The 26,572-nt window shown below is 36.4% G+C and overlaps 2 protein-coding genes across 2 annotated transcripts; both read right to left on the bottom strand.

Moving 5' to 3' along the window:
- Positions 1–271: 271 nt before the first annotated feature.
- On the bottom strand, positions 272–16,797 carry LOC140961436 (E3 ubiquitin-protein ligase UPL2-like). Its single transcript, XM_073419946.1, has 17 exons — positions 16,585–16,797; positions 16,317–16,438; positions 13,576–13,671; positions 13,267–13,473; positions 6,609–13,110; positions 5,450–6,498; positions 5,061–5,348; positions 4,779–4,980; positions 4,282–4,556; positions 3,918–4,198; positions 2,303–3,398; positions 2,078–2,224; positions 1,908–1,988; positions 1,598–1,823; positions 1,276–1,415; positions 905–1,011; positions 272–617 (listed from the first exon to the last, which is right to left on the bottom strand). Exons 2-17 carry the CDS (start codon positions 16,410–16,412, stop codon positions 515–517), a joined length of 10,896 nt encoding a protein of 3,631 aa, XP_073276047.1. The 5' UTR covers positions 16,413–16,438; positions 16,585–16,797; the 3' UTR covers positions 272–514.
- Positions 16,798–20,082: 3,285 nt separating this feature from the next.
- On the bottom strand, positions 20,083–23,650 carry LOC140960952 (uncharacterized). The gene is made up of 6 exons (XM_073419279.1): positions 23,485–23,650; positions 22,600–22,735; positions 21,662–21,799; positions 21,470–21,591; positions 20,475–20,657; positions 20,083–20,371 (listed from the first exon to the last, which is right to left on the bottom strand). Exons 1-6 carry the CDS (start codon positions 23,529–23,531, stop codon positions 20,347–20,349), a joined length of 651 nt encoding a protein of 216 aa, XP_073275380.1. The 5' UTR covers positions 23,532–23,650; the 3' UTR covers positions 20,083–20,346.
- Positions 23,651–26,572: the final 2,922 nt, after the last annotated feature.

The following is a 26,572-nucleotide window of genomic DNA, read 5'->3' as shown; positions in this document are numbered from 1 at the left end:
TACATTTAAGTAACATATGTGCCGAATCCTAACGTATGCTACTCTGTTTTCTAATATTTTCCTAAAAGTATTTCAGCGCTTCTTTCGGTTTCCCCGTTCACGAAAAACGAAATCATGAGAATTAATCATGTTCCGGCAACTTTGAGCAAAATTATTGCTTTACTTCTATCTTTCATAGTGGATGATATTGATCAGATATTTTTAAGCATAAAAAAAGTAAAACAAATATATGTACAAATAACGCTATTCCTCGGAACAAAAACATTGGAAAGCATGTAACTTAGAAATTTCAATAATGAAAACAAAACTTGGATACGGGCACATCTTCAAGAAAACCACATCCGAAAAAATTATGGCCATGAAGAAAAAATGCACTATACATTGTAACATTTTATCTAATTAGAAATGAAAAGATGGCATCAAGAATTTCTACTGTAAAATATGTTTGTTTTAACATGATGATGATGACACTATCTATACAAAAGTTTCGTTCAAAGATGGTAAGGTGAGAGACTCAACCGAATCCAAATCCTTCATTGGCTTCATGAATAGCAAGAAGCAGTCTGTCCTCCAGACGTCGCTTCGATGGATATTCTGGTAGATCAAGCTGATTGAAACTGCATTATTAAATTCAAAAACTTTATAATTGGTTCCATAATAAGTCACAGCACGTACAAATTTAGATCATCAGAGCAACAAAATAAGAGATGAGATAATGATGAGCCCCACATGTGATGTTATTGCAAAGTGTTCTTAGAAATAGTTACTGAGATAAGATCTCGACTGAAAACCTTGAGGTACTCCCATAATAGAGGATTTCTACAGTGACCAACAGGGCCACCACAAGGGATAGGAATTGACCATTCGGATAAAAAATCACAAGCCTGTGAAAAAATTAAGTTACCATGTGTGAGCAGAAGGCAAGTGATCTGGAGTGCCGTAAGCCTTGTGAATTTGAAATTTCTGAGATCCTGAAATTCCTTGCAAGGCACTAAATCCTTCTAAAGGCACCTGGGGCGAGGACAAAATAAAAACAACTTTATGCCACTTCCCAGATACAGATAAATAAATACCTATAACCAAACAAAAAATGGACTAATCCAGCAGGCAAAGGAAAAATACATCGTCTATTCATAATCAGATGTTAAAACTTAAAAAAAAAGGCCATCAAATCTTATCAATTCAGGATTCAATATAATTTAGATGTGAGGAACAGTTCAAAAGAGATTTGTTTCACATGCATAAACGATTAAATGAGAACAGAAAGTGAAGCACCTTTGAGGTTCCGGTAACAAATTGCAGGAGGCGAGCCTTGTCCTCCTTGCTGAATCCTTGAACAACTTCCCAGAACCATTGAATTGCAGGGGAAGCAGCAGTGTAACCAGTATATTCTGTATTCGCCCTCAGATCATCCACTGAAATACAACATTCTTTTGTTGGATTTGGGGTAGTATAATCAACTTCGACAATCAAAATAAGAAACGATGCAGGCCCAAAATTATCGGCCCAAATAAGAACTCTCCAAAAAGGGTCATCATAAAGACCAAGAGAACTCTCAAAAAAGGGAACTAATAAAGACCAAGAGTTCAACACTCACAATCAATATCTGGCAGCCCACTTATCAGGAGTTCCAATTCCTTATCATTGAAAATCGATATCAAATCACGAGAAATTAACTCGTTGAAGCCATCCATAAAAGCATTTATTTGAGGACGAATTGCAGTTGTCAACCGATGCTCGGCGACCAGATCAACATATTGGTGCTTGTTTTCCTCAGTTACTCTGGTATTTCGACCACCAGGTTTAAGTTCATAGTCAGTCACCTGCAAAATACAAGTCCTGCTTGTATAATTTTTGACAAAAATAAGAAACAAATATCTTCCTTTATGTAATTTAAAACCACCTACTTCAGCACGTTCATAAAGAATTAACTTTTCTTCGTCTGCATCTATGCTGAACGTTAGGTCTAAAACATCGCTTATATCATTCTGCAAAATAGCGAATTAAGAAACTCAAGTAAGTTCATAGGTTTTGTACATTCCTGAAAGAACAAAAGGAGTCTCTAAATATGACAAACCTCCAGCATCCATTTTAAATTCTTGAAATAATCAGGATCAATAGCCTCAATATCATGGTAGGTCACTTTAACCCCAAGAATATGCTTGTAAAAGGACCGGGTGAAGTGAACATCTAGCAGCTGTCCATCAAATAACGCCTTCCCCACCTTTAAAACATGACAATACATTAAATATGACGAGCGCTCCGCTCTTGTCAACAAAAAAAAATAACAAATGACACTCACCACTCGGCCAACAAATTTGAAATATGAAAGATGCTCTGTTTGGTAAACAGAGTTAGGATTAGGCTGAAATGTCGATTCATTTCCAACTGTTGTAAATAGCAGTGCTCCCTTGTCAAAGATTACCCTCGAAAGCAACTGATACCATTCCCTTGTAAGACCACCTGCATCAATTCCTTCCTCCCCTTGGAAATGAACAGTCAACCTCCCTTTCAAATCTTGTGCTGACCTCATGCGCAGCTGATTATACGAATCTTCAAGAATGTAAGCTCTTCTTACAGATATCCTCAGAGGACTGTGATGATGATCGTGCTGATGCTTGATCTTAGATCTAAAGTGAGATCTTTTGTTATCAAAATCAATGAAACGGGGAACCTTCAGCATCAGTGAAAAAGACTTTTCAAGCAATCCTGGATTTTGTCGGATAAAGGCATTGAGGAGCTTTCTGTGCTTCTCTGAGAATCTTACAAACGCAACATGTTTTTCATCGACTCTCACAGAAGATCCTAAAGTCTTCTGTTGACTGGATGATTCAATAACCTCTTCAACATCAGGACCAAAATCATTGCCTGCAGCTGTCTGACCAGGATGCAATTTCTCACACATAACAAAGAAAGATTCTATATACGGCAAGACATTCTGGGAACCAGCAGGAAGTGATGGCACCAAACTGGATGGTTTAGCAGATGAAGGTGATGGATCAGATACCATGTCTGAATAGCTCTCTATCTTGCTTATGCAGTTGCTCAGCTCCTTCCACAAGGGCTCAAGAGCTGTATTGATATCACGTACAAGAGAAATAGCAGCAGCGTGCTCCTTGTCGGATAGAATCTGATGTTTTTTATCCTTGTTCACAAGTACAACAACCAGAGAGCTTAATGCTTGCAAGACCCTGAGTACTGGAGCCCCGTGAGAAGTTGTAGTACCAAGCAGAGCTTTCTCAAAATCCCCAAATGAGAGCAACTCTTCAGCTGCAGACTTGGTAAGGCTCTGAACTGATGCGGCGAGTTCGTTTATGAAGAGATGACAATGAATGGGGGCAATTGCCACCAATTTTCTCAGCACCTCTGCCACGAGAGTATATGCATTATCTGATAGACTGAAGAAAAGGGGAAAGAAATTACCAATTGTGTGAACCAGAAATAGAAACATCACCAAAACCACACCATAAAAAAGTAGTGATAGAGCTAGCTTGGAGACACAAGCTAACCTATTAATTTTCATCATTACAACTTGATCGTTAAAATTTTATTCAGAAAAATAACTAACTAAAAGATACCAATGCAAACTCAACTGCAGACAACCCTATACAATCAGGTTCACCTGGCTACATGTGCATTAACAAGTGCTATTGATCTCTCCCGAAAAATTCAATTATCTTTTAATCAAATTTGAAGTACCAAAAAGGTGAAGGTGACGATTTGTTGAAGTGTGAGCATCTATCTCGACAAAGTTTAGAAAAATTAGCTAATACCCCAACTCAACCAAGCTTTCAAACACACACTTGAGTATCGCCAGTCATCTAGATGTTTATCGACACCTTATATCAAGACTCAAGAGACAACTCAGAGTAGCTATTAAACAACAAACAAAAGAGTAGCCATTGGTTTCAGCATACCCTTCACGTGCAAGTAATGAGCATAGAAGTTGAAGTTCTGGTTGAGGTAAAGTATCCAGAACACTTGAAACATTTTGTTCTCTATCAGCACCAGAAGAAGATTCCTTCATTGAAACATGAACCTCCACTGAGGTAGAAGCAGAGACATTCATATCAGCATCTTCTGTAGAAGTCTGGACATCCGATGGCTGTTCAGATGCAGATGCAGATGCAGATGGATCCTCAGATGAATTTGATTTTCTCTCAGCATTATCAATAACAACATCCAATAAATTTAGCAGCTGTAAGGTATCAGAGTATAAAGACAACTACAAAAATAGATCAACAAGTAGATGCCATAGTTAGAGTTGTTCACATCGCATACCTGTTCCAAATGGACTATACTTCTTAAATAAAGTGATTGATTCAAAAGACTTAAAAGCAATGTAAGCGGAGCCTGTCCTTCCAGATATTGATTTTTTCCTAACATTTCCTCGTTAAGTGCTACAGCTTTGCCTCTTCTGTCATCATAGCTCGGTAACTCTTTAGTGGACACTTGTGGTAATCTGAATTCAAGTAATAGCTTTGCAACGAAAGGATGATTACGAGCCATGTAGGTAAGAGTCTCAAGAACTCGCCGACACACCAGAGGTGGAACACCTGTTAAATGAGGTAACCAATAAAAGCAGATACATTATTCAGGTGGAATAGTCAAAGTTGAGTGGACAGTTTCGCTGATAAAGTAGTTGTAATTAATTCTGTCAAATAATTGTTTTGCCGAGTTGCATGAAGATGGGTTCATTTTTTAGGAGAGAAATGGTAAACTCCAAAACTAATTAAATCAGTTAGGACTGGAGGCAATTATATTAGAAAAGTGTTTACCATCAGCACATTGAGGGCGTGAATACATCACATGACTGGGGCAAGCATACAGCCTATAAGGTGGTTCCATAACATTCAGAGAAGAGGCAGATTTCTTTTTATCCAACATCAACAATTCCATCAAAATTCTCACCAAATCAATTCTGGTCTCAGCGTGAGCACAGAGGTTCAAGAGAAGTCTCAGTTCACTTTTATATAGCGGCTGCAAAACCTAGATAAGTTAGTACATACATATAGAGATGATCCTAAGTCGATAGACCACCACACACACAACAAGAATACCTGGACTACACGGAGCAATCGAATTAACGCTTTCAAACCCTCAGTGTCAATTAATGGAGTCCCATCCGCCTCAACTGGTTTAATACCCAAAGATCGACGAGAAAGAATTCCACCAACCCTGTCCAAGCTCTCCCCTGGCCTAGAAGATTCACCCCTGCGGTTTCTAGGGTAAATACCAAACAGAGTTTGATTATATCTATGTGCAAACCTTTCGCGCAACATGTTGGCCTCAGCAACAAGAGCCGGTGTCAAATTTGAAAGAATAGCATCAGATGATGTTAGAAGAACCTAGGAAAAAAATGAGAAGAAAAACGATCCAACATTACAGGAATACAAAACCAGTTAACAAGAAAAATATAAGAGAGACAAGCAAATAGATTATGAGATACCTCTTCTCTAATGTCTGATGGAAAGGTTGCAATTATTGAGACCGTGTCCATTTCAACAGGTTGACCTTCCAATTCTTGGGCCTGTTGCAGCCTTTGTGCCCTTTGTTGTGCCAGAACTTCTTCACGTATGTCAGGGGGAAGGGCTGCAAGAAATTCTGGGTCCATATCTTCATTATTTTGCGGCTCCGGATTTTGAGGCTGTGGAGCTTGACCTTGTTGAGCAGAAAGAACCTCAGCTCGCAACTCCTCTGGAAGTGCATCAAGAAATGTAGGATCAATTGAAGAATCAGCATCCTGATTATGTTGTTCTTCCTCATGTTGTCCATCTTGATCTGCTTCTTGGATAGCATCTTCTGAAACTTCAGTAACACTGCGGAGGGATGCATCTCTACCACCTATAGATGAATTATTACCAAATGATACATTTGTTCTCCTTGTTCGACTATCAAGCCCACCTTGTCTATCTCCACCATCGTCATGGCCATCAGCACTTCCAATTTCAACATCCAGACTCCGTAAGCTTTCCCCTAAAGTAGCTCCACTTTCGCTGCTTTCTTGACTCACAGCTTCGATGTCACGAACTACATCGGCGTGGTCATACTGAACCTCAGGAGGTCTGTTCAAAGTTTCTGCTTCCCGAGTAGCTTCGTTAGCATTAGGAGCAGTAGAATTTATAGAGGTGTCCAATGCTGCTGATGAAGGGGGAGGTGCATAACTCCCTTCAACACTATCATGATTTTCAACCAAGTTTTCAGCTCCCACCTCAGCAAACTCAGCAGACTGGCTGACTTCACTTTTGTTTTGGGATTCGGGCAACGTAATTTTGTTGGAAGATTTCTCAGATGACGGCCGCTTCAAGCTGGAAATAAGTAAATCTTCAAGACCTTGGGGAATCATTGATGCATCTGCCCCACTGCTTAGCTGGCCTTCGTTGGCCCACAAGTTGAATCGATGTCCTTGGCGTCCATTTCGGAGTGAACGGAAAAATGAATCCAATCGCGGCAAGGAACCCTCCGAGTTTCTAGCAGAATGAGCATCGCGATCATTCTCTGCAATAGAAGGTAAACAGAAAATCACAAGACAATTAGAGGCATAAATTTTTGCTGCTGAAAAGACTGGATAAATCCACTCCATGGAGGGATTTGTAAAAATTATGCACCTGATATTCTAGGAAGACCTGCATGCATGGAAGATGGTTCCGCCAGAAGTGGATGCTGCGAAGGGGCAGTACTGTCACCACTCCTCCCCAAAAGATTATAAATGGATGTAGTACGCCCTTGGCGTCTAGAGCCAAAAATTTCAACAGGCATGACACGGAAAGCTTCATTAGATATGCTATCTTGACCAAATACCTCAATATGATCAAACACATTCACACCATTCATTCCCTCACCAAGTCGTACGATGACACCGTCCTCGTCATCCTCTTCATCTTCATCTTCGTCCATCACCTCTTCTTCAAAATCATCTTCATCGATTTCATTGTCATCTTGATCTGTATCAGGATGTGGTAAGCGATGTGCATCATCTTCTTCAAGATCATTGTGTCCCTCACCATCGGCATCTTCATCTTCATCAACTCCATCGCCTTCGTCACCTGACATATCATGGTCATCTTCTTCCTCGTCGTCTTCATCAAGATTCCCTTGTACACCAGACCTAATTTCAAATCTTATCCCCAGAGTATCAAGTCCATTTTCAAGATTCCTTGCATCCTCATTATTTTCCTGCATGTAGTCATCTTCAGCAGCAATGAAGCCCCCATCAATATCCTGGTCATGCTCCATATCATCAGTGACAGTCTCAGAACCAACATAATTCTGAACAGTCGTAAAGGCCTCGTTCCGGTCATTTGGCACTAAATTTTCATTAGCATGGGCTGCAGTATCTATTGGCTGCGATGTGCTACCACCATTATCTTCCATGGGCCGACCACGGTCAGCTGTTTTTAAATGCTCTGCCCTCCCACTGTTAGACTCAAATGCATGAACATGTTCCTTTGTCACCGACTCCAAAACTTTCACTATTCCCGTTACAACCTTCGGAGAATCAGCATGATCGAGGTCTAACACACGAAGAGTATGAGTGAGAGACCGAACAAGACCAACCTCTATGAAAGTGACAGAAGCTTCGGCAGAGATGTATGAGCCTGTCGGTGTACGAGCAGCAAGAACATCATTAAGCAGGTCAGTGAGAGCCTGAGTGTCGACTCGTGGTTCTCTAAGACCATTACCACAATCCAGAAAATCATTGAAGACATTGTGAATTTCAATGAAGATTCTTTTCCTTGCCTCAGTTGAGCGAACACAAGCAGCCACCAGAAACTGGTTGGCTTTGCTTGCCAGTTTATGGCGCCAGTCCACCTCCGTTTTTCTCTCTTTCCTCTGATTCTTAGAATATGGAAGAAATTTGTGGAGAACATGGAAAAAAATACCACCATTAATGCAGCCAGTAGCACCTCTTTGAGAAATTCCCTTGAAACTACAAACTTCAGCATCTTTTCGAACCAATATATGTATAGATGAAGCATACATTAAAAGTATTTCAGTCAGGAGCTTAAATATAAATACAATCTTCGCCATGGACAACGCAGATTGTTGACTGCTGGATTCATTCTCCTCGAAAACCGAGGCAACAGTTTTTCCTTTACCCTTGCTTTCATATGCATCAATTTCCATATCAGTTGACGAGGAGCCAGTCTTAGCAATGGACTCGTCTTCTAAAGGAGGTATGAAAGCGATGACTGAATTGAGTAGAAGATCAATCACATTTACAAAACTTTGCGGAGATTTCCTGTGAATCTTGGAGTACTTAGAATTTGTATCAAGATGCTTCCCATGTCCACCAGGACCCACTGAAAATCTGTTAGCAGTGCCTCCCTTACCATCACTAACTTGTTTCTCCTTGTCACGATCTTTTATCAGTACAATGTATGGCCTATCACCGACAATCTCTACTTGGCACACAGATTTGGCCGCTTGCAAGAAAACTTCAGGATCCCTTTGAACCACTGAACTTAAGTTCGATAGAAAATTACGGGCAGTAAGCCTTCCACTAGACTGCCTGTTAGAAAGAGTCGCAACACTATGTCGTATCTCAGACTCCATAGCTTGCTGGAGAGTTTGAGAATCTTCAAGTATATGACGTACTATAACAGCCATGAGACCATCAAAACCAACAAACAAGCTACTTTCCGGCAAGGAAAGAAGCAAATGCAAACCTCCAGCATCAAGAAAACTAACTGCGACGGAATGAGTTCTTGTGAGCGTAGAACATAGCTGCAAAATAGCATGCATTGTTTCAGAGGGTAGTTGCTTTCTTATGCAAACACAAGCCATTTCAACAAGCCTCTTTTGCTCCTGTATATCCAAATACTTCGACATCGTCCTCAAAGCCAATTTTTGCTGCTTGTCCTCGTCGATAGTAATAGATGTTTGATCAGTCACATCATTCTTCTTTAGGAGTTCCACTATATCAGCATTTAACTTTGTATCAACTTGAGCAAGGCGATCAATGGCAACAAAAGCTGAAGTCACCCATTTTGGAACTTGAGATTTGTCTTGGTCGTGCAAACCAGAACTCCAGAGTATGAGAAGATGTAAAGTAACTTTAACAAAACCACTCTTTGATGCTAACTCTCGTGCTGCAGTATCTTCATTAAGAATTAAAGCAAGAACGTGAAAAAAAGCAGAAAGCATATTTTGGTTCCCACAGTCAGATATGTCACCACAAAGCTTAACTTGTTCAATGATAAATGAAATGACTCTAGGTCGATCCTGGCCTTCATTTTGTGAGCAGATCATCACAAGCAGATCCCGTACGGGAAAAGCTAAAGAGCCTTTCACTTGCAGAAGTTTCCTGCATGTTGACAATAGCTCATCAATCGGAGGAAGTTGCACCATTTCCTCTTCAATAGTAAGAATGCTTTCATTTGTGGCATCCTCTTTCATGTCTGTCCCAGAATTACCAAGGGACATTGCGAGCGCCCGAGCAAGCTCGTCATCTTCCTGGGTTTCCTCGGGATGTGAGAACAACCATTCCATTGCAAGCTCCACACTATTTGAACCAACCTGCCTCAGAGCCTCTTCTGCTCGAGATCTAGAAAACCCCATCTCTGCTATCATTGAGATAGTAGTTTCATTTGGGGGAGGACCAGCAACACGGCCCATATTACGACTGACACTTCTCATTTCCACACCAGAGAAAATGTGCCTAAAAATATTAACCACCCTTGAAATGAACTCATAACTGCATTCAGGGAACTGTGGGTGGGTCCAGACAGGAAGTACAGTTTTCAGTACCATGGACTGCATAGTTTTGACAAATGTTTCTGCATCCCGGGGAAATGGAATATCCCCAGTCACAAGAGGCTGGGTGAGTAAATGCTTCGTGAATGAAGACAAAATAAAAGAAGAAGTCACCAAGTGGTCCATAAGTTTAACGTAGCTAGCTGAGGGTCCATAGACCCACAAGTGATCATCTTCAATTTCATTTTGCCTCCCATCATCGGTCTCCATAGGAGAGGCAGGAGCTCTATTGATGGCAAAAGGCAACTGACTGGTAGCCTCAAATGTTGTCAAGACTGATTGAATAACTCCACGCCCATATAAGCAATTCAATATAACAGGATTACAAGAGTCAGGTTTGTCCAAAAGAATATCATCGATGAAATCAATAACCTTGCCGAAGTAGCGACATTTAGTTGAAACAGAAGCATCTGATCCTGAGGAGTTAACATGCCCCACAAAATTCATGTGATCCAAAGCTATGGAAGAAAAAGTGGAAGCCACTGATTTTGAAGGAGGAGACACATTTAGCACATCATCTCGTCGTCGAGATGGAAGCAGCATCGCCTTTCCCAACTCTTGAAACAAATGGGTAATGTGAATGGACAACGACCTTATCATATCACGGCAGGAAAGATAGTATGACCTCTGATTGTCATCATCCTTTTTAGCACTGGCTTCGTCCCCTCCAGAAGAACCAGACAGATGCTGTCCCTGACGATCTTCAACTTGTAGATTTGAAGGGGCATCCACAATCTGTCGATTCTGAAGACCAGAACGAGTGAGATCACGATACAAGTTTATGAGGTCAAAAAACTGGGATTCAAAGCTCCATCCTGGCGTCCGCCTTCTAAGTAAGGGATCAATTAACTGCCTGAAAGAGTTTAGCCTGGGGTCTTCGGTATCATTCAAGCCCAATTCTGGCTGCCGAGAAGCATCAATTCTACCAGCAAAATCCTCCTCTGGCTTAACTTTCGAATCTTCAAGCATTGCAATTTGCCACAGAACTTCACGATGAACACAGCCTATATCTTCCAAGACATCTTTATTTCCAGTGCCAAATTCTGTCAGCAATGCAGTAACCCATCGACTATCCTTGGACGCAGCAAGAAATAAGAGGAATTCAACAATGGAGAGGGATGAAAATACAACACTGTCTGGATTGGCACTAGGGTCCAGTAGAAACGATCCAGAAACAACACTAAACCCACTTAAAGTATTTTTCAAATGATCATGAAGAGAAGCACAGAAAGCACGAGCCAGGGGAGTGGAATGATGTTGAGTGAAACATTTAAACACCATGGTGCTATGCAGCGCAATGGACATTCCTTCTGATGATTGAGTAATACTTGGGCGTAAAACAAGTTTAAGTAAAGCTTCAATGCCAAATTTCTCCACAAACAACCTACATGTTTCAGAATTTTCCATTGTCCTGTGAACTAGTACCATTACGTGAAAGGTAGACAGCTGCATATGCTGCTTGTCACTAATGCCTTCAACTAAGCAATTGTCTGCACCAACCAGAGAACAAGCACCCAAGTTTTCCTTGTCCTCAGGTTCCATAGAATCCATCTCCATTGCATCACTTCCATCAGTTTTTCCTGATAAACCACTACACTTTGTATCCCCAGGCGACGAGATCTTATTAATTATTTCAATAATTAAATCAACACCAGTACCTCTCAACAAAGATACATGCCGAAATAGCTCTTCCACAGAATTTGCCAAAGGAACAATGCCTTCATTTACAGCCATCACATACTTTCTGTCAGTAAATATGTGAAATAAAAAGCGTAAAGCTGAGGTTTCTTTCACAGCCTCTAGGCCCTTCGCGTTAAGGCAAATGGCACCCAGGCCATTGGGAATACATGTGATGGCTTTTGAGGAAGGTAACACCCCCGCAACAACAGATGATAGAAATGCATTAGGAAGACCCAAGTCATACAAAACATTAAAACATGTCGGATCTTTATGAATCATTTCACTCACAAGAGTCACTGCTGAAGAATAGATTTCACCTCCAAAACTTTCCTTGTTACTAAAGATCATTGACAAAGTTGGAGTCAAAGAAACATCATTAGAATTCTGTAATCTTGCAGAATTTCCAGTGGCATAAGTAGCAGAACCGAGTGCCTTCAATAATGCTCTGATGAGCCTCTTCTGAGTATACAACTGGTCACTGCTGTATTTAGAAGATTCACCGATGGTCATTGTGTTATCCTTTGTCCCAGACAAGTCAATCACTCTATGTACTTCGATCTGTAACCTGTGAACCAAAAGCTCTACTCCACCCAAATCTCTAAAGAGGGTTACAGCTGTATTGCTGTAATCCATGAGCTTCTGCAGTGTTTTCACAGCTAAAGATACAAGATGCAAATGAGTAGGATCGGCATCTTCCAGAAGGGGTAAAAAGGTTGGCACCATCCCAGATCCCCTAACAACACTCCCAGTACTTGAAGATGATACCACATGCAGTAGGTAAAATTGTAGAAGTGCTTCGACAAAGGCAACAGATGACAAATCACTCGACTTATTTAACGACAAAATCGCTCTTTGCAATACATTGAGGAGAATCATGCGATTAGCACCTGCAAAACTGATACTTGATCCACTAAGTATCCGTGCCCGATCATGAGATGCTGAATATGAAGCTAACTGTGCGCCCAAGGCAGTCATTGCAAGTGTTCTTATGGTTCCAGAAATATTTTCTTCATACCTCACAATTCTAATTAATTCGTTTGTGTATTCTGGCTCATTGGCAAAAAATGAAACAAGTTCATCATGAGAATCACTAGACTGGACAAGCACAATAAAAGCAAGAAGGCAAATCTTGCTGTACAGTCTGCATATTTTGGGAGAATGGAATGCACGAGCATATCTGATTCTGGTCAACAGCGAAAACCTTAGCTCTGAAGATACGTTATACTGCTCAATACAAAACTTCATCAGCGACAGATCATCTTCTTTGCGTAGTTGAAGGTCAGGGAGGTGGATCACACTCATACCAGCAGAACTTGTGCCATCGCTGGTTTCCGCGATGCTGGAAGAAGTAGAGCCATGCAATTCAAAATAGAGAGTCGATCCAATTCGACACTGCACTTTGTCACAATCATTTTGTACCTCTGATGGGAACAGGCACAATCCATCCTCCTGAGTCTTCTCATGTAATGTGACACATGAATACAATCCCAAGCCTTCTTCCTTGCTACCCCAACCCTGTGCAAGGGACAGGAGACAACCGTTTACTGACCCGCATCCAACCAGTTTTCCACTGACGTGAAGTTTGGATGGAGTTATTTTGACAAGTGCAGAAAGAGTCTCCAAAGCTGCCACAAGAATTTCAGGATCTACTGAAGCAAGTAAAAGCTTGAAATGCTGAAGACAAAAAAAAAAAAGAGTTCAGAAACTTAGGCTTGACTGCATATGCCAAATTTAAAGGTGATATAAATACATCTAAAAATAAAAGGATTGCTGAAATTCATGCATGAAGTGTAAGTGGTCTGGAGTAATACTTAATCCCTACAGGTTTACCTCCAAGCCACTAAAAGAACTCTTGTTATGACAATGCTCTAGGATCATTTGCATCACTCTCAGAATTTGCAACACTGCTTGTTTTGGGAATGGGTCGGCATCGTTTAAAATGCCATTTGATAAAAGGAGGTCATTTCTAGTCGCTACATATGTCTTCAAATATGTGTCGAAATGCAAGAAAAGTGGTCTCCAATGGTGAAAATTACCCTGAGACAAAAAAAAAGGGGAAAAGGAAAAAAAAGGTCAGAAATCAACATATACAAAAGAATGAAGACAAGAAAAATGATCGAAGCTATAAAGTTCCAACACCTTGCCGTACTCCCAGCGAAATCCTGACAGAGGAATCGCAATATCCTGTAAAGGACATTGGATCACCTTGTCAATGAAAATCTTTATTCTTGAAGGCTGCAAAACAATATGCAGTCAAAAATCATTTTTTAAGCATTTAAAAAAAGCATAGTTAAGCAAAACATGGAGAGTGTGAAAGATATGGGTGAGTAATCTTATCAAACATTAACGCATGTTGTGGACAAACAGAACTCAAACCTTTGAACATTTTTTATTGTCAGTTATCACAAACTATGCCAGTTATGGGTTTTGCTAATGATTAAAATAAAGCCTTTAACATCAAGGTCCACCTGATACACAATGGCGAGTCAATTATTTTCTAAAAGATGAGTAAAAATTACAATAATAGCCCAAATGGAAATATAAAAAGCTTTGATCAATTTCAAGGAGAAAACAAATGATAATTTCAAACATAAATGGAGATTATACAGGAACAAATTGAAATAAATGTTGCAACATTTCGGCATTTAAAGAAAGAATCTCAAAGAATTAACATTCATTAAATGGAACTTATATGTACAAACAACAACACAACAAAATACACATCATCCCTTTTCAATAGTAACTTGAGTCTATACCAACAATTATGCTATGTACTAATAAACTAACAGATAATCTGTGATGGACTGAGAGAATTAGCCAATAGTAATTTTTTCATCTTTGCAATCCATTCATTCTCTATCATCCTGGTGAGTCCCTCAAATCTGCAACTCCGGCATTTCTTTTCCTAGCCCAAACAACTCCCACCGCAGTAATCTTAATCATTATATTCTACTGGTTGATACATATAAAAATAATTTTGTTTGTTTTGGAGTTAATCAGATAATTTAAAATATAAAAAGAATCACTAACAGTAATATTTTCTGTGATGAAAATTAAATGTCAAAGTTATGTGTTATTTTCTGTGTGAACATAACACTCCCCGGTAGAAAATTCTCCTAAACTAGTTTGACTGTCTTCAGAAGAAAATAAACGCCTATAGAATAATATCCCAGAGAGGTGAGGGGGTGAATGAATTATGCAGAACAGAAAACATTCACTCAGTTGGCATGGAAGTTATCCATGAATATTAATGTCAAAAGCTAAAGCTGAAGCTCATTTCAAAGTTTGAATTTCCACACCTTAGTTTTACAGGCAAGATCATTTCCTATTAACTAGATATGTCTATCAATTAACATGTTCAAAAAAAAAAAAAGATCATCAACAGAAAACAGAGCCACCTTCTTCAAGCAGCAAGTCCTATCTTTGTGATACAATTATTTTGTTAAACCCGAAATAGTTGCTGAGACTGTGTTTTCTTGTGTGCAAGAGCTTTGCTTCTTGGAGTATAACATGTAAATGGCAAGTGAAGCAGTTTCGTTTACAGCTATTCATCTAAGTCTAGGCTTTGGGTCAAAATGTGCAGGAATCACAACTCCCTTCTTGAAAAATGATCCAACCAACTTCGGTAATATCAAAGGAAGTGTGAAATCCATGTGATGGAAAAAAAAGAAATTGAACAGGGGTTAATATACAAAAAAAACACTTCCGTACAATTTCCGTTTAGAATCATTATCCACTTTAGAGAATACCCCACACTTTGTTATCCATTCCATAATTCAACACGACACCGTTCTAAGGATGTATATGCCAACTCGTTTGAGTTGGAAAAGTAATCTTTGAACTTAAAGAGTCCTTGAGATTTCAAGGACTCAGCATCTTCTTTCATCACCTCAAGTTAAACATATTTAACTCCCTTTCCCAGATGTTAGTGCCATCAATAATTAAATTGGAACACATAATTCTATTAAATAAAAGATCACATAAAGATAATCTAGCATATTAATCACACATGATTGAATTAAACATATGCTTTATAAGGCTGTGTATGTAGTCATGAATTCGAGTTCCGCAGAATTTCTAGACTTGTCTCTATTGAATTTTTTCAAAGATATCTTCCAACATTTCAAAGGATTAATTCTCAGAAATTCGTGTTAATGCAGGACAATGAACCATTTTCTCATCTCCTCCAATTCTCTCCCTCATCTAGCACATCCTTTCCCTTCCATCCTTGAGAAAACATTCACATTACAAATGCATATATAGTTTCACAGCTACATATGTGAACCACAGCACTGAGTGCACCTCCTACAGTTGTTAAAACATCAATTAACAATTGCAATATAATTTCAGTCGACTTATATACTAATATTCCATCAAAACTTATATCAAGTGGTGCAATTTCAAATTTTTACCTTCGTCGGGAAATTTAAAAAAACTAAAACTTTAAATCTAAACCAAGTAAATGGAGCCTTGCCGTCCTACTTTTCAATTAATGTAAATCCAAAGATTAGCAGTTTCATGATAAAAGAGAATTTTTCATCCAAGAATTTCTCAATCTAGCACAAGTACATTCTTCACCATCTCTCAACCTCAGCAACTCGATTGTAAGACACCCAAAACTGCAAACTAGTGCCAAGTGTAACCAATACCTATAAGCCTCGTCCCTCTTCATCTAATACATTCGATAAAGTAAATGGAAAACTAACTGCTTCGACTACTAAAGACGTTCTTGCAAACTTATTCACCAAAAAAAATTCCTCCCATACATAAACAAACCATAATCGCCCGCGACATCAGAGATTAATGTATTTAGACCCCGACCCCCGTAAGTCAACAGACATACACGAAAAGCGAGAAAATAAAATGTAAGACGGGCATACAGTCTCGGCGTCAAGTTTAACGGATGGGCCGATTGTCCCTTCACTAGAGAGAAGCTGCCGAAGCCTTGAAGGCAAGCTAGATCTTATATTCGCCATTTCTTAATTCTCTGATGCTCAAATCACTGCAAAATCAAACGAGCACGGAAATAAACAAAACAGAGTAAAAGCCTAATCAATTGAAACCGCAAAAAAAAGTCAAAATCAGACCAAATATTGATAAACCCATCATCAATCAATCATATCTCAAACATAAAAAAGGGAGGATTACCATCAAAGGGTCGGAACCGGTGGATGACTTGCACATCAAAAAGGTTTCACTGTACAAAACACTTTCGATTACACGGGGTGGGGGGATTGGGAGAAAAAGAGGGAAAGCGAAAACCCCAGAAGTGAAGAAGAAAAAGGGTTTTCGTTGGTGTTTTTGTTCGTCAATTTCGTTGAAGAGGAGAATGTACGTAATGTAACCCTGGAAGCTACAAGGGCTAGCTTCTTATATATACACAGATACAACACGGTAGGCGAGGGTTATGGCAAAGAGAGTTCCATCTTCACTTGCAAAACACGCTTTTACCATTTTGCCCCTCTAATTATGGAAATTTTCCGCTTTATTTTCCGAGTAGTTCTCTTGTAATACGCTGTCACGAATCTTTATCTGTGAGACGGATCAACTCTACCGATATTCACAATAAAAAGTAATATTCTTAGCATAAAAAGTAATATTTTTTCATGGATGACCCAAATAATAAATCTGTCTCACAAAATACAACTCGTGAGACCGTCTCACACAAGTTTTTGCCTTATTTTCCTTATTTATTTTTCAAAATATTATCTATAGATCATTTCCAGCAGCGCAAGAAAAAATGCATTCCACTAAATTGGATATCGATTTCTTGTCTATTTTGTGTGAAATGAACAATCCATCAAAAAAATAAGTTGTTAAAATGTTCGATAAAGACGAGATGAAAAAATTTAAATATGCTCAAGCCTGCTAGATATCTGTAAAAATATATATATAATTAGAGGACCAACATTGCTATCCAAGAAAACAATCTCTTTTTTTCAGCTCTCCAACTTTAGGAGAATGTCTATGAATAGTTTGATGATTTGAGCGTCAGAATGCCTATATCGGGCAAATTTTGAAGGTTTTGACCTTTTTTTGTGATGTATGTATCAACTCATGAAGTTTGTTGTTTACCAGTAAATGGTTACGTAGACCTATTTACGAGCCAGGCATCTGGACCGATTTACGAGCTAGATATCTGTGACTATCTGAACCCGTTTACGAGACAGTTTACAAGTCTGTCGGATTTTCCTATTACGAGCTAGATATCTGTGACTATCTGAACCCGTTTACGAGACAGTTTACAAGTCTGTCGGATTTTCCTACTCCAATCTACGTAATTCGAACAATTACATTTTTTTAGTTACATTGGCTATTTTTTATTATCGTAAGTATCAAAAATATTATGAGATCATGAAACTAATATTAAAAATAATTTCAACAGGTTTAACCTACTATGGGTAACTAATATAAAAGCATCATATAATAATTATGTGGAGTCATTGTTTAATTTTTGATTTGCTTAAAAACAATTCTCGTACTATCAAACTAACTACGTGATTTTACTATATCATAATTGTATTTTTCTTTATGTTTTATTTTATGTTATATCATTTCAATTTTGAATTTTATAACTTTTATTTTAAAATTTCACAAAAAAAAAATTTATTTATGAAACACACTTCAAATAAATCACCCATAAAATCAATCCCCTCCTTTTCATCATTTTTCCTTTGTTCCAATATTATTTTATTTTCTTTTTCCTCAACCTATCCCTCTGTGAATATGTATGGATGAACATGTATATATATGTATTTCTCAATATTTTATAAGACATGGATTTTGTATCATTGAGTCGTGAGATTGTATTTGAAATATAATAAAATTTGTTAAAGTTTTAAAATTTTAAAAAATTTAAATAAGTTAGATTTACTGAATTTTCTCAAATAGCTTATAAACGATCAAATAATTCTTTTTTTATTTTATTTTCGAAGTACTGGATAAATTTTTTTTTTAGAGCTTATGAGTTTTACATAAGCTCGTAGATTATTTTTTAAAAAAAAATTTGTATTCAATGTGGGAGAATTAATGACTTTTAAATTGTCTTGTGAAATTTAAAATCTAGATTTTTATACTCTATGTGAATCTAGTGGTATCAAAAATAAACTTTCGTGAAATTCCAGAAAATCATGTGATATTCAACCATAACTTTTAAAAGTTCTATAAAACTCTAAATGTATTTAAATTTTCAATTGATTTTCCATGACTACATGAAAGTAATTTAAATATAAATATAAAAGCATAAAATATAATCATAAAAAGAATTGTCTTTTATTGGACCCAAAGATCACAAAAATTATTTTGAGACAATCTGATAGATCAATTTTGTAGGATGAATTTTCGACTCTTCCCGAATAATGAAAAAAATTTATTTTTTAAGTTAAAAGTATTACTTTTTATTATAAATATGAGTCAGATCGACCCGTTTTGCATATATAAAATATGTGATATTGTTTCGTAGATATGTACTTCCTAAAGATTTGGATGGACTTCTAAAGTCTAAATGAATCATTTATTTCTCTCTTTTATCTTACCTTTCAAATCATGTTTCTACACCTCTTTTCCCTCCTTCAAATCATTTTTTATGTACAAATCTTTATTTTCTTCTTCCATATTTTTTTTAATCCGATCTAAGTAAAAAATTTTCTAAATTGTTGATTAACCAACTCTTACAATTGAAATCAAAAAAGGAAATTTTTTAACCATAGATTTCAATTTTTTAAAATTTTAGAAGTTGGAATTTTGGAATTGATTTTTTAAATACCATTAATTATATTATTAAATCATAATAAAAGTTTCGAGTAAAAAAACTATTATAAAAGATATCCATGGTACTATATCGTTTATTTTTTAAATAGTCGAATATTTACGCCACGAAATGGTAATCAATAATCATAACATTATTCAAATTTCTTTATTAAAAAAATCAACTGATATTTCATGACATAATTGATAAAAAAAAATTGATTTTAAAAATATATTAAATATTATTATCTTTATTTATAACTTATAATCTTGAAATTCTATTTGGTCAAATTAAATGTGCGTGTGCGCGCATTAATGTACTTGCAACATTAACATATTTTTAAAAATTTACGAAGATACATACACAAACATATATATACATATAATTATATTGAATAAACATATAAAAAATTTATAAATGATATTAATTAAATATATTTTAACATATTTTAAGGTATAATAACTAGTTGATTTTTGAAGTTCATATACAAATTCCATTGAAATTTGTGAAAAAATTTATAAACGTCTATAAAAAAATTTCAAAGTAAATCCGCAAGAGTCTATGAAAACTTTTGCAACTATATAGAATTTTATAGAAGCCAATAAAAATTTATCAACTCCACGTGAGTCTATTATTTTTTAAAAAATCAATAAATATCTACAATGAATATACTCAAGTTATAATCTCAACTCAAAAAAAGCTTTAAATATATTAAAGGGTAAAAATATATATGTTTTTATAATTTATTTTTGTTTTAACGTAGATTCGGACAACGCTTTATTGGAGCACGTGCGCCCACATTACCATAATGAGGCTAAAATTTGGATTAAAATGAAGAAAAAAAGTTGACGAAAAAGATTAAAATAAAAAAAAAGTTTAAAATTTTTGCAACTATATGGAATTTCGAACATGCAGCAAATACCACATAATTAAACTTTTCAACAAAGAAGAATGAGATTACATACTGAAGTTAACATTGAATCTCATTTCATTGACTGGATTTGTATGTAGCACCAATCTGTCTATAGTATATCACATATCACATCAACTGAGGTAGTACAAACTTGTGGAACCAAAATATCAAGATTCCTACAAGAAGTATCAACGAAACCGGCAACTTCAGAGATCAATTAACAGATCAGGTATTTGTTTCGCAATTGTATTCAATCTACTTTATATGAATCGGACCTGCATGAGCGGCATGCCGTCATTTTTAAATTTCTTAAACATCGTCCATCGATTTACACACGTTAAACTGTAGATGGAATGACAATTGGAGCAGAAGAGCTACCTGGATAGCATATTCCGGCAAGATAATTGCACTTGATTGTGATTTGGTTTCCTCTGGAAAAAGAATGAACCTAATAGAACTGCAATCCCTGTAACTGCAATAGTATACACGAGGCGTCTTGATGAAAATTCTCGTGGTTGCCTTCTTGGGGCACCTTGGTCTCGTTCGGGTGGTCTCACATTCCTACAATAATGTCATAAACCACGCGACATCACACTGCAGAGAAATATATTGTAAACAAAGAAAGGAACATGATTGCAAGCAATTCAATCACACAAACTGCCATGCAAATCCACAAACAAGAAAATGAAACATCATCGGGAATTGGAATAGTGAAGAACAGGAGACAGAGTATAGTAGTTTTGATTACAACTAAATAATGTTTACCGATACAGAAACTTCTACCGAAAATGTTGAAGTTACGAGAAATTTCTACCTACAAGAATCAATTTCCTGTTATAATTTACAATCATTTCATGGCATGTGTTTTGTTCAGAAATAAATTAAAAACTTTGGTACATAACCGAACCAAACATGAGAATAATCATCCATGTATTCAGCAATCTATTCAGCGATGTCATCTTCTAAGTTCTAACGAATGAAAATGCAACTACTATAGGGTTTACCATAATCAAGAATCTCAAGATTTCCTTCTCTCTTTTATATCTAAATAAGAGTGCACCCCAACAAGCAAAAGTGTTTAGAACTAAATGCTATCCAGGATTAAGCGGATGCAAAGGAAAAGGAAAGTAACAGAGAAACCAGTGAGGTGGTCTTTTACACTTACTTGAACATGATGAGGAAAATAAATTAAATAAATATAAATTGACATAGATCAGCTCTTTAGTTTTGTTATTAGAAATATTCAATTAGTTTCTTTAAAACAAAAAAAAAAAAGAAACTGATTTTCTCAGCAAATTTCTGGTAAAATTCAAGATCCAAAAAGAGAGATGAAGACTAGGTCACTGCATGAAGTAATTGGTGATTCTATTTACCTTGAAGAATCAGCAATGTTGTCAACACCACCACTACATCTGCTTTCATGACCATTCCTTTCACGCAGATGAATATATTTGTGGCACAAATGACATAGTTCTGTCCGGTTGCCACATACTTCCTAGATCAACCAAAGAAAGCACATTAACAACACAAGATTGTCAATTTTCATAACCAACAACAATGAAGACCTGATGTTCTAACAAATCAATTGCAGGCAGTGGAAACTCGCAGTATTCACATGTTACGATTCTTTGCGGACAATTTTCTCCTCTGTGAACATCTAAAATATCACGGTCCATTGTTTCGCTACACAGGGAACAAGCTACCTGAAAAATTATCCAAGTCAGAATACACCAACGCCAGCTTATAAGAACAAAAGGAGAATTCATGGCTATCTAACCATAAGTTTATACAACTAATAGAGAAACAAAAAGGATATCGGCAAGACCAGTTAGGTAGAATTTCCAACTTCCTATACCTAACAAATAGGGTATAAGTTCTTGAAGCCTATGATAAGAGAGTCATATCGATTTTTTTCTGATTCTTTGTTCTTTTCACTTGCCTAGTCAACATGACATGAGTGGAATATTTAGCAAGCAGAGGGTCCTATTTTTCGGTAGGCAACAAGCAAAATATTGCAGATAGGTTCCATACAAAACCCATGCCGTAATGATTACCCTCACTCTGCCAAAGGTAAAGCTTTTCAAATGTGTTTTCAGCATTTAGTTCTAGTGTTTGACTGGAATCACACATTCACTAATTCTCATTATCTTCTCTTGATTCTTGTTTTCAAATATTTCATTGGCCCGGTTGTGGCATCTTCATGAAAGATACATGCCCAAAATTAAATTTCCATCACCCTTATCAATGAGCTCTCAAGCTGTATAAACCATTTCCAAGAGGTAAATACATTGTCTCGGTTAAAGCCTGCCCATCGAGCTTAATTTGTGTCCTCCACTTGATCATGCATATGCAAAAGAATGGACAAATAATACCAAACAGAAACTACACTCCATTTAGACAGCCACAAAGAGTACTCCCAGAATGTCTAAAAATAAGATGTTCTTTAGAAGTCATACTTGATTCTTGCACAAAATTAAGCCTCTTAGTATTTCAGTAAGCATACCGGAGCATGAGTGCTGAGAAAATGTTCCTCAAAACATATCTTTGGAATCATGTCTGTGCATACTTCACATTTTTCTAGATTTCGGGAGCAGTGAGCAAAATGTATATCGATATTGGAGGACGGAATTTCCCTGTCACTGGAAATAACAAATAATTAAAAGAAGTTACCCACAGCTCAGATACAAAAAAGTCACTAAAGAAATTTAAAAAAACAATTTTAATAATGCAAAATAAGGTGAATACAACACCTCATCACCAAATCAAACATTTACACAGGCATTTCCATGTTTAACGACAGTGAACAGCATAGAATATATGAAGCATATATAACACAACCGATAAAAATAGCTTTGGCTTTTATTCGTAGAAGTTAATTGGATATATAATTAGAGAGATGTGTGATAATTATACACAAAAAGTGAAACGGTAAAAATAAATGGCTAAGAAAAGTATCGAGGAAAAAGATCGACTGTTTGATCACTATAATTTGAAACTTGAAATCAAGTATAGCTGGATTTTTTCAAGAAAAAGATCCCACTTTGATTTTTTTAGACCAAACACTTGTTTTCCATCGTATAACACACCAAAATCCTCCTCTTTTCCTGTGATCTAAGTAACCATAAGCAACAAGCAATCTCACAATTCATTTTCACAAACTACTTCCCCAAATTGTTGAAGCTTCACCAAATGTGCCAGAAAAAGTAATGGGCAGATAAAAAAAACATTCTGAGAAGATTCAAGACAGACAGTATCCGAGACTCAACCAAGTAGAAAACTATAAACAAACAAAAAACAACAACAATAAAACCACATAAAGATTATGCATGGGAAGCAATACCCGACGTTCCAACTAACTGCATAACTACAAAAAAAACCACCCTCTCACCAGTGGCTGCAGATGCTAATGGCGCGATCATCAGAAGCTGCGATCATACTTAATTCTCTCCGAAATTTTAGCCAAACACTAGGAATCAGGTTTTTTAAGATTTTGATTTGGGGACCTAAACGCCATGGCCAGCTTGGTATTTATTAACTAGATTTGGGCTCGCGACTCGTAGGTCCAAAAACGAGACTCCATTTTCACACGTTCTATATATATATATATTATATATATATATATATATAATGAGTAAAAAATGAGATAAAACAACGATGTGTAATCAATTAATGCATGATCCTCTACATCAATCGATGTCCAAGATGTAAATAATAAGATATTAAATTATTATAAATCATTGTTTATTCAAAATTTGACTCAAATTTCTGCAAACGATAAGAGTCATACATCATTATATTATCAATATATAATGATTTATCATTATCATATTATACACCATTTATCATTTCATAAAATGATGTATCATTTCATACATCATTGAAATGAAAATATATTTACAAACGTAATTTTAATAATTGTTGTGAAAAAATAAAAATTTACGGTAAAAAGTAAAAATTTCAAACTCTCAAAATTATCACACTACACACTTTATAATATTTTTCTCTCAACTCAATTGTATCAAATCTTTACAAATGGAGACCTATTTATAGGATTTCTTTGGAAAACAATCCAAAAATAATTTCATCATTACATACATCATAACACACTAATTTTCAATATTCAACACCTAATTTTACCTAATTTTCAACATTCAACACCTAATTTTCAACATTCAACATTATAATTTTCAACACAGATAAATATTAATTTTCAACACTCCCCCTTGTGATGATGATCATAATGATTGTATTCATTACGTGTTTTTATACTGCCTCGTTAAAAACTTTACTAGGAAAAACCCATTGGGATGAAAACCATAGTAAGGGAAAAAGAGTGCAGTCACGTAAACTTCCCCTCATGTTGACACGAACAATTCTTCAAAGATTTCGTAGATTGCGCATCCCAATATTATATATGTGCTTCCTGAATATTGTCGTAGGAAGTGCCTTTTATAAGGGATCTGATGAGTTTTCACTTGATTGAATGTGACGAACATCAATATATTTATTCTTCTCAAGCTCCTTGGTGAATGCGAAGATCTTATGAGGAATATGTTTAGTTCTGTCGCTTTTTATGTATCCTTCTTTCATTTGAGCAACACATGCAGCATTATCTTCATATAGTATCACGTGCTTCTCGTCAAATGATAATCCGCATGAGATTTGGATATGTTGGGTCATTGATTTTAACCACACACATTCACGGCTTGCTTCATGTAGTGCGATAATCTCGGCATGATTTGATGAAGTTGTTACGAGCGTTTGTTTCTGTGAACGCCAAGAAATTGCAGTGCCTCCACGAGTAAATACATATCCAGTTTGGGGAACATGCCTTGTGTGGATCAGATAAGTATCCAACATCGGCATAACCAATTATACTTGGACTAGCATCTTTTGTATACAAAAGTCTCAAGTCTGTCGTTCCTCGTAGATAACGGAATATATGTTTAATTCTGTTCCAGTGTCTCTTTGTTGGATATGTGCTAAATCTTGCCAATAAATTTACGGCGAAAGATATATCAGGCCTTGTACAATTTGTAAGTTACATAAGGGCACCGATAGCACTTAAATATGGTACTTCTGGACCTAGAATATCTTCATCATCTTCACATGGACGAAATGGATTCTTTTCTATGATTAATGATCTAACAATCATTGGAGTACTTAAAGGATTTGATTTATCCATATTAAAACGTTTAAGGATCTTTTCTGTATAATTTTTCTGGTGAACAAATATTCCACATTCTTTTTGTTCAATTTGTAAACCCAGACAATACTTGATTTTTCCAAGATCCTTCATTTCAAATTCTTCCTTCAAGTATGAAACAACTTCTTGAATTTCCTTATTCGTTCCAATAATGTTTAAATCATCAACATATACAGCATTAATTACGCATCCGGATGTTGTTTTCTTAATGAAAACACAAGGGCATATTGAATTATTTACATATCCCTTTTTCATCAAATGATCACTTAGCCGATTATACCACATTCGGCCAGATTGCTTTAACCCATATAATGATCTTTGTAATTTCACAGAATAACATTCTCTGGGTTTTGAACTTTGTGCTTCAGGCATCTTAAATCCTTCAGGGATTTTCATATATATATTACTATCAAGTGATCCATATAAGTAAGCTGTAACAACATCCATAAGACGCATTTCTAAATTTTCAGATACTGCCAAGCTAATCAAATACCGAAACGTAATTGCATCCATCACGGGAGAATACGTTTCTTCATAATCAATTCCAGGCCTTTGAGAAAAACCTTGTGCAACAAGTCGAGCTTTATATCTTACTATTTCATTTTTCTCATTTCACTTTCGAATAAAAACCCATTTGTATTCAACAGGTTTTACACCTTCAGGTGTAAGGACTATAGGTCCAAAAACATTACGTTTATTTAGCGAATCCAATTCAACATGGATGACATCTTTCCATTTTATCCAATCTTGCTGATTTTTACATTCACCAAAAGATTTTGGTTCATGATCTTCATTATCATTTATGATGTCGATTTCCACATTATAAGAAAATATATTATCAATCTCTTCTATATCTTTTCGCTTCCATATTTTTCCAGTATTAATATAATTGATAGAGATTTCATGATTCTCATCAGTTTGTTGTTCTGACAGAACATTTTCATCATCATGTGTTTCTTCAAGAACAACATTCTCTATTTTGTGATAATCATGTGTTTCTTCAGGAACATCATTCTTTATTTTGTGATCACTGTGTTTCTCTATAAATTTTCTTTTTCGAGGATTTTTATCCTTGGAACCTACTGGCCTTCTACACTTCAGGCGTTTTACGACATCATGACTTTGTTCAATTTGTTTCTTTGGAATTTCAATTCGAGCAAGAGCATTTACAACATATATATATGATTTAGTTACCCCTTTTGTGTCTGCAAATGAATCTGGTATTTGATTTGCTATTCTTTGCAAGTGCACATTTTGCTGTACATCTTTT

This window comes from Primulina huaijiensis, chromosome 16 (genome assembly GCF_012295235.1).
Source record: "Primulina huaijiensis isolate GDHJ02 chromosome 16, ASM1229523v2, whole genome shotgun sequence".
NCBI lineage: Eukaryota > Viridiplantae > Streptophyta > Magnoliopsida > Lamiales > Gesneriaceae > Primulina > Primulina huaijiensis.
The sequence above is the reverse complement of the archived record's forward strand: the minus strand, read 5'-3'. Positions and strand labels throughout refer to the sequence as shown.

Bases quoted from the DNA above. Each gene is read 5' to 3' on its own strand.
- LOC140960952 (XM_073419279.1), bottom strand. From the start codon at position 23,531: ATGATCGCAGCTTCTGATGATCGCGCCATTAGCATCTGCAGCCACTG. The intron at 22,736-23,484 runs GTGAGAGGGTGG...TGTTATTTCCAG, and splicing joins ATTAGCATCTGCAGCCACTG to TGACAGGGAAATTCCGTCCT. The intron at 20,372-20,474 runs GTAGCTCTTCTG...CCGCTCATGCAG, and splicing joins TGCCGGAATATGCTATCCAG to GTCCGATTCATATAAAGTAG.
- LOC140961436 (XM_073419946.1), bottom strand. From the start codon at position 16,412: ATGGCGAATATAAGATCTAGCTTGCCTTCAAGGCTTCGGCAGCTTCTC. The intron at 1,416-1,597 runs GTGAGTGTTGAA...GTTGTATTTCAG, and splicing joins TGGGCTGCCAGATATTGATT to TGGATGATCTGAGGGCGAAT. The intron at 618-904 runs GTAACTTAATTT...TTAATAATGCAG, and splicing joins TTGCCTTCTGCTCACACATG to TTTCAATCAGCTTGATCTAC.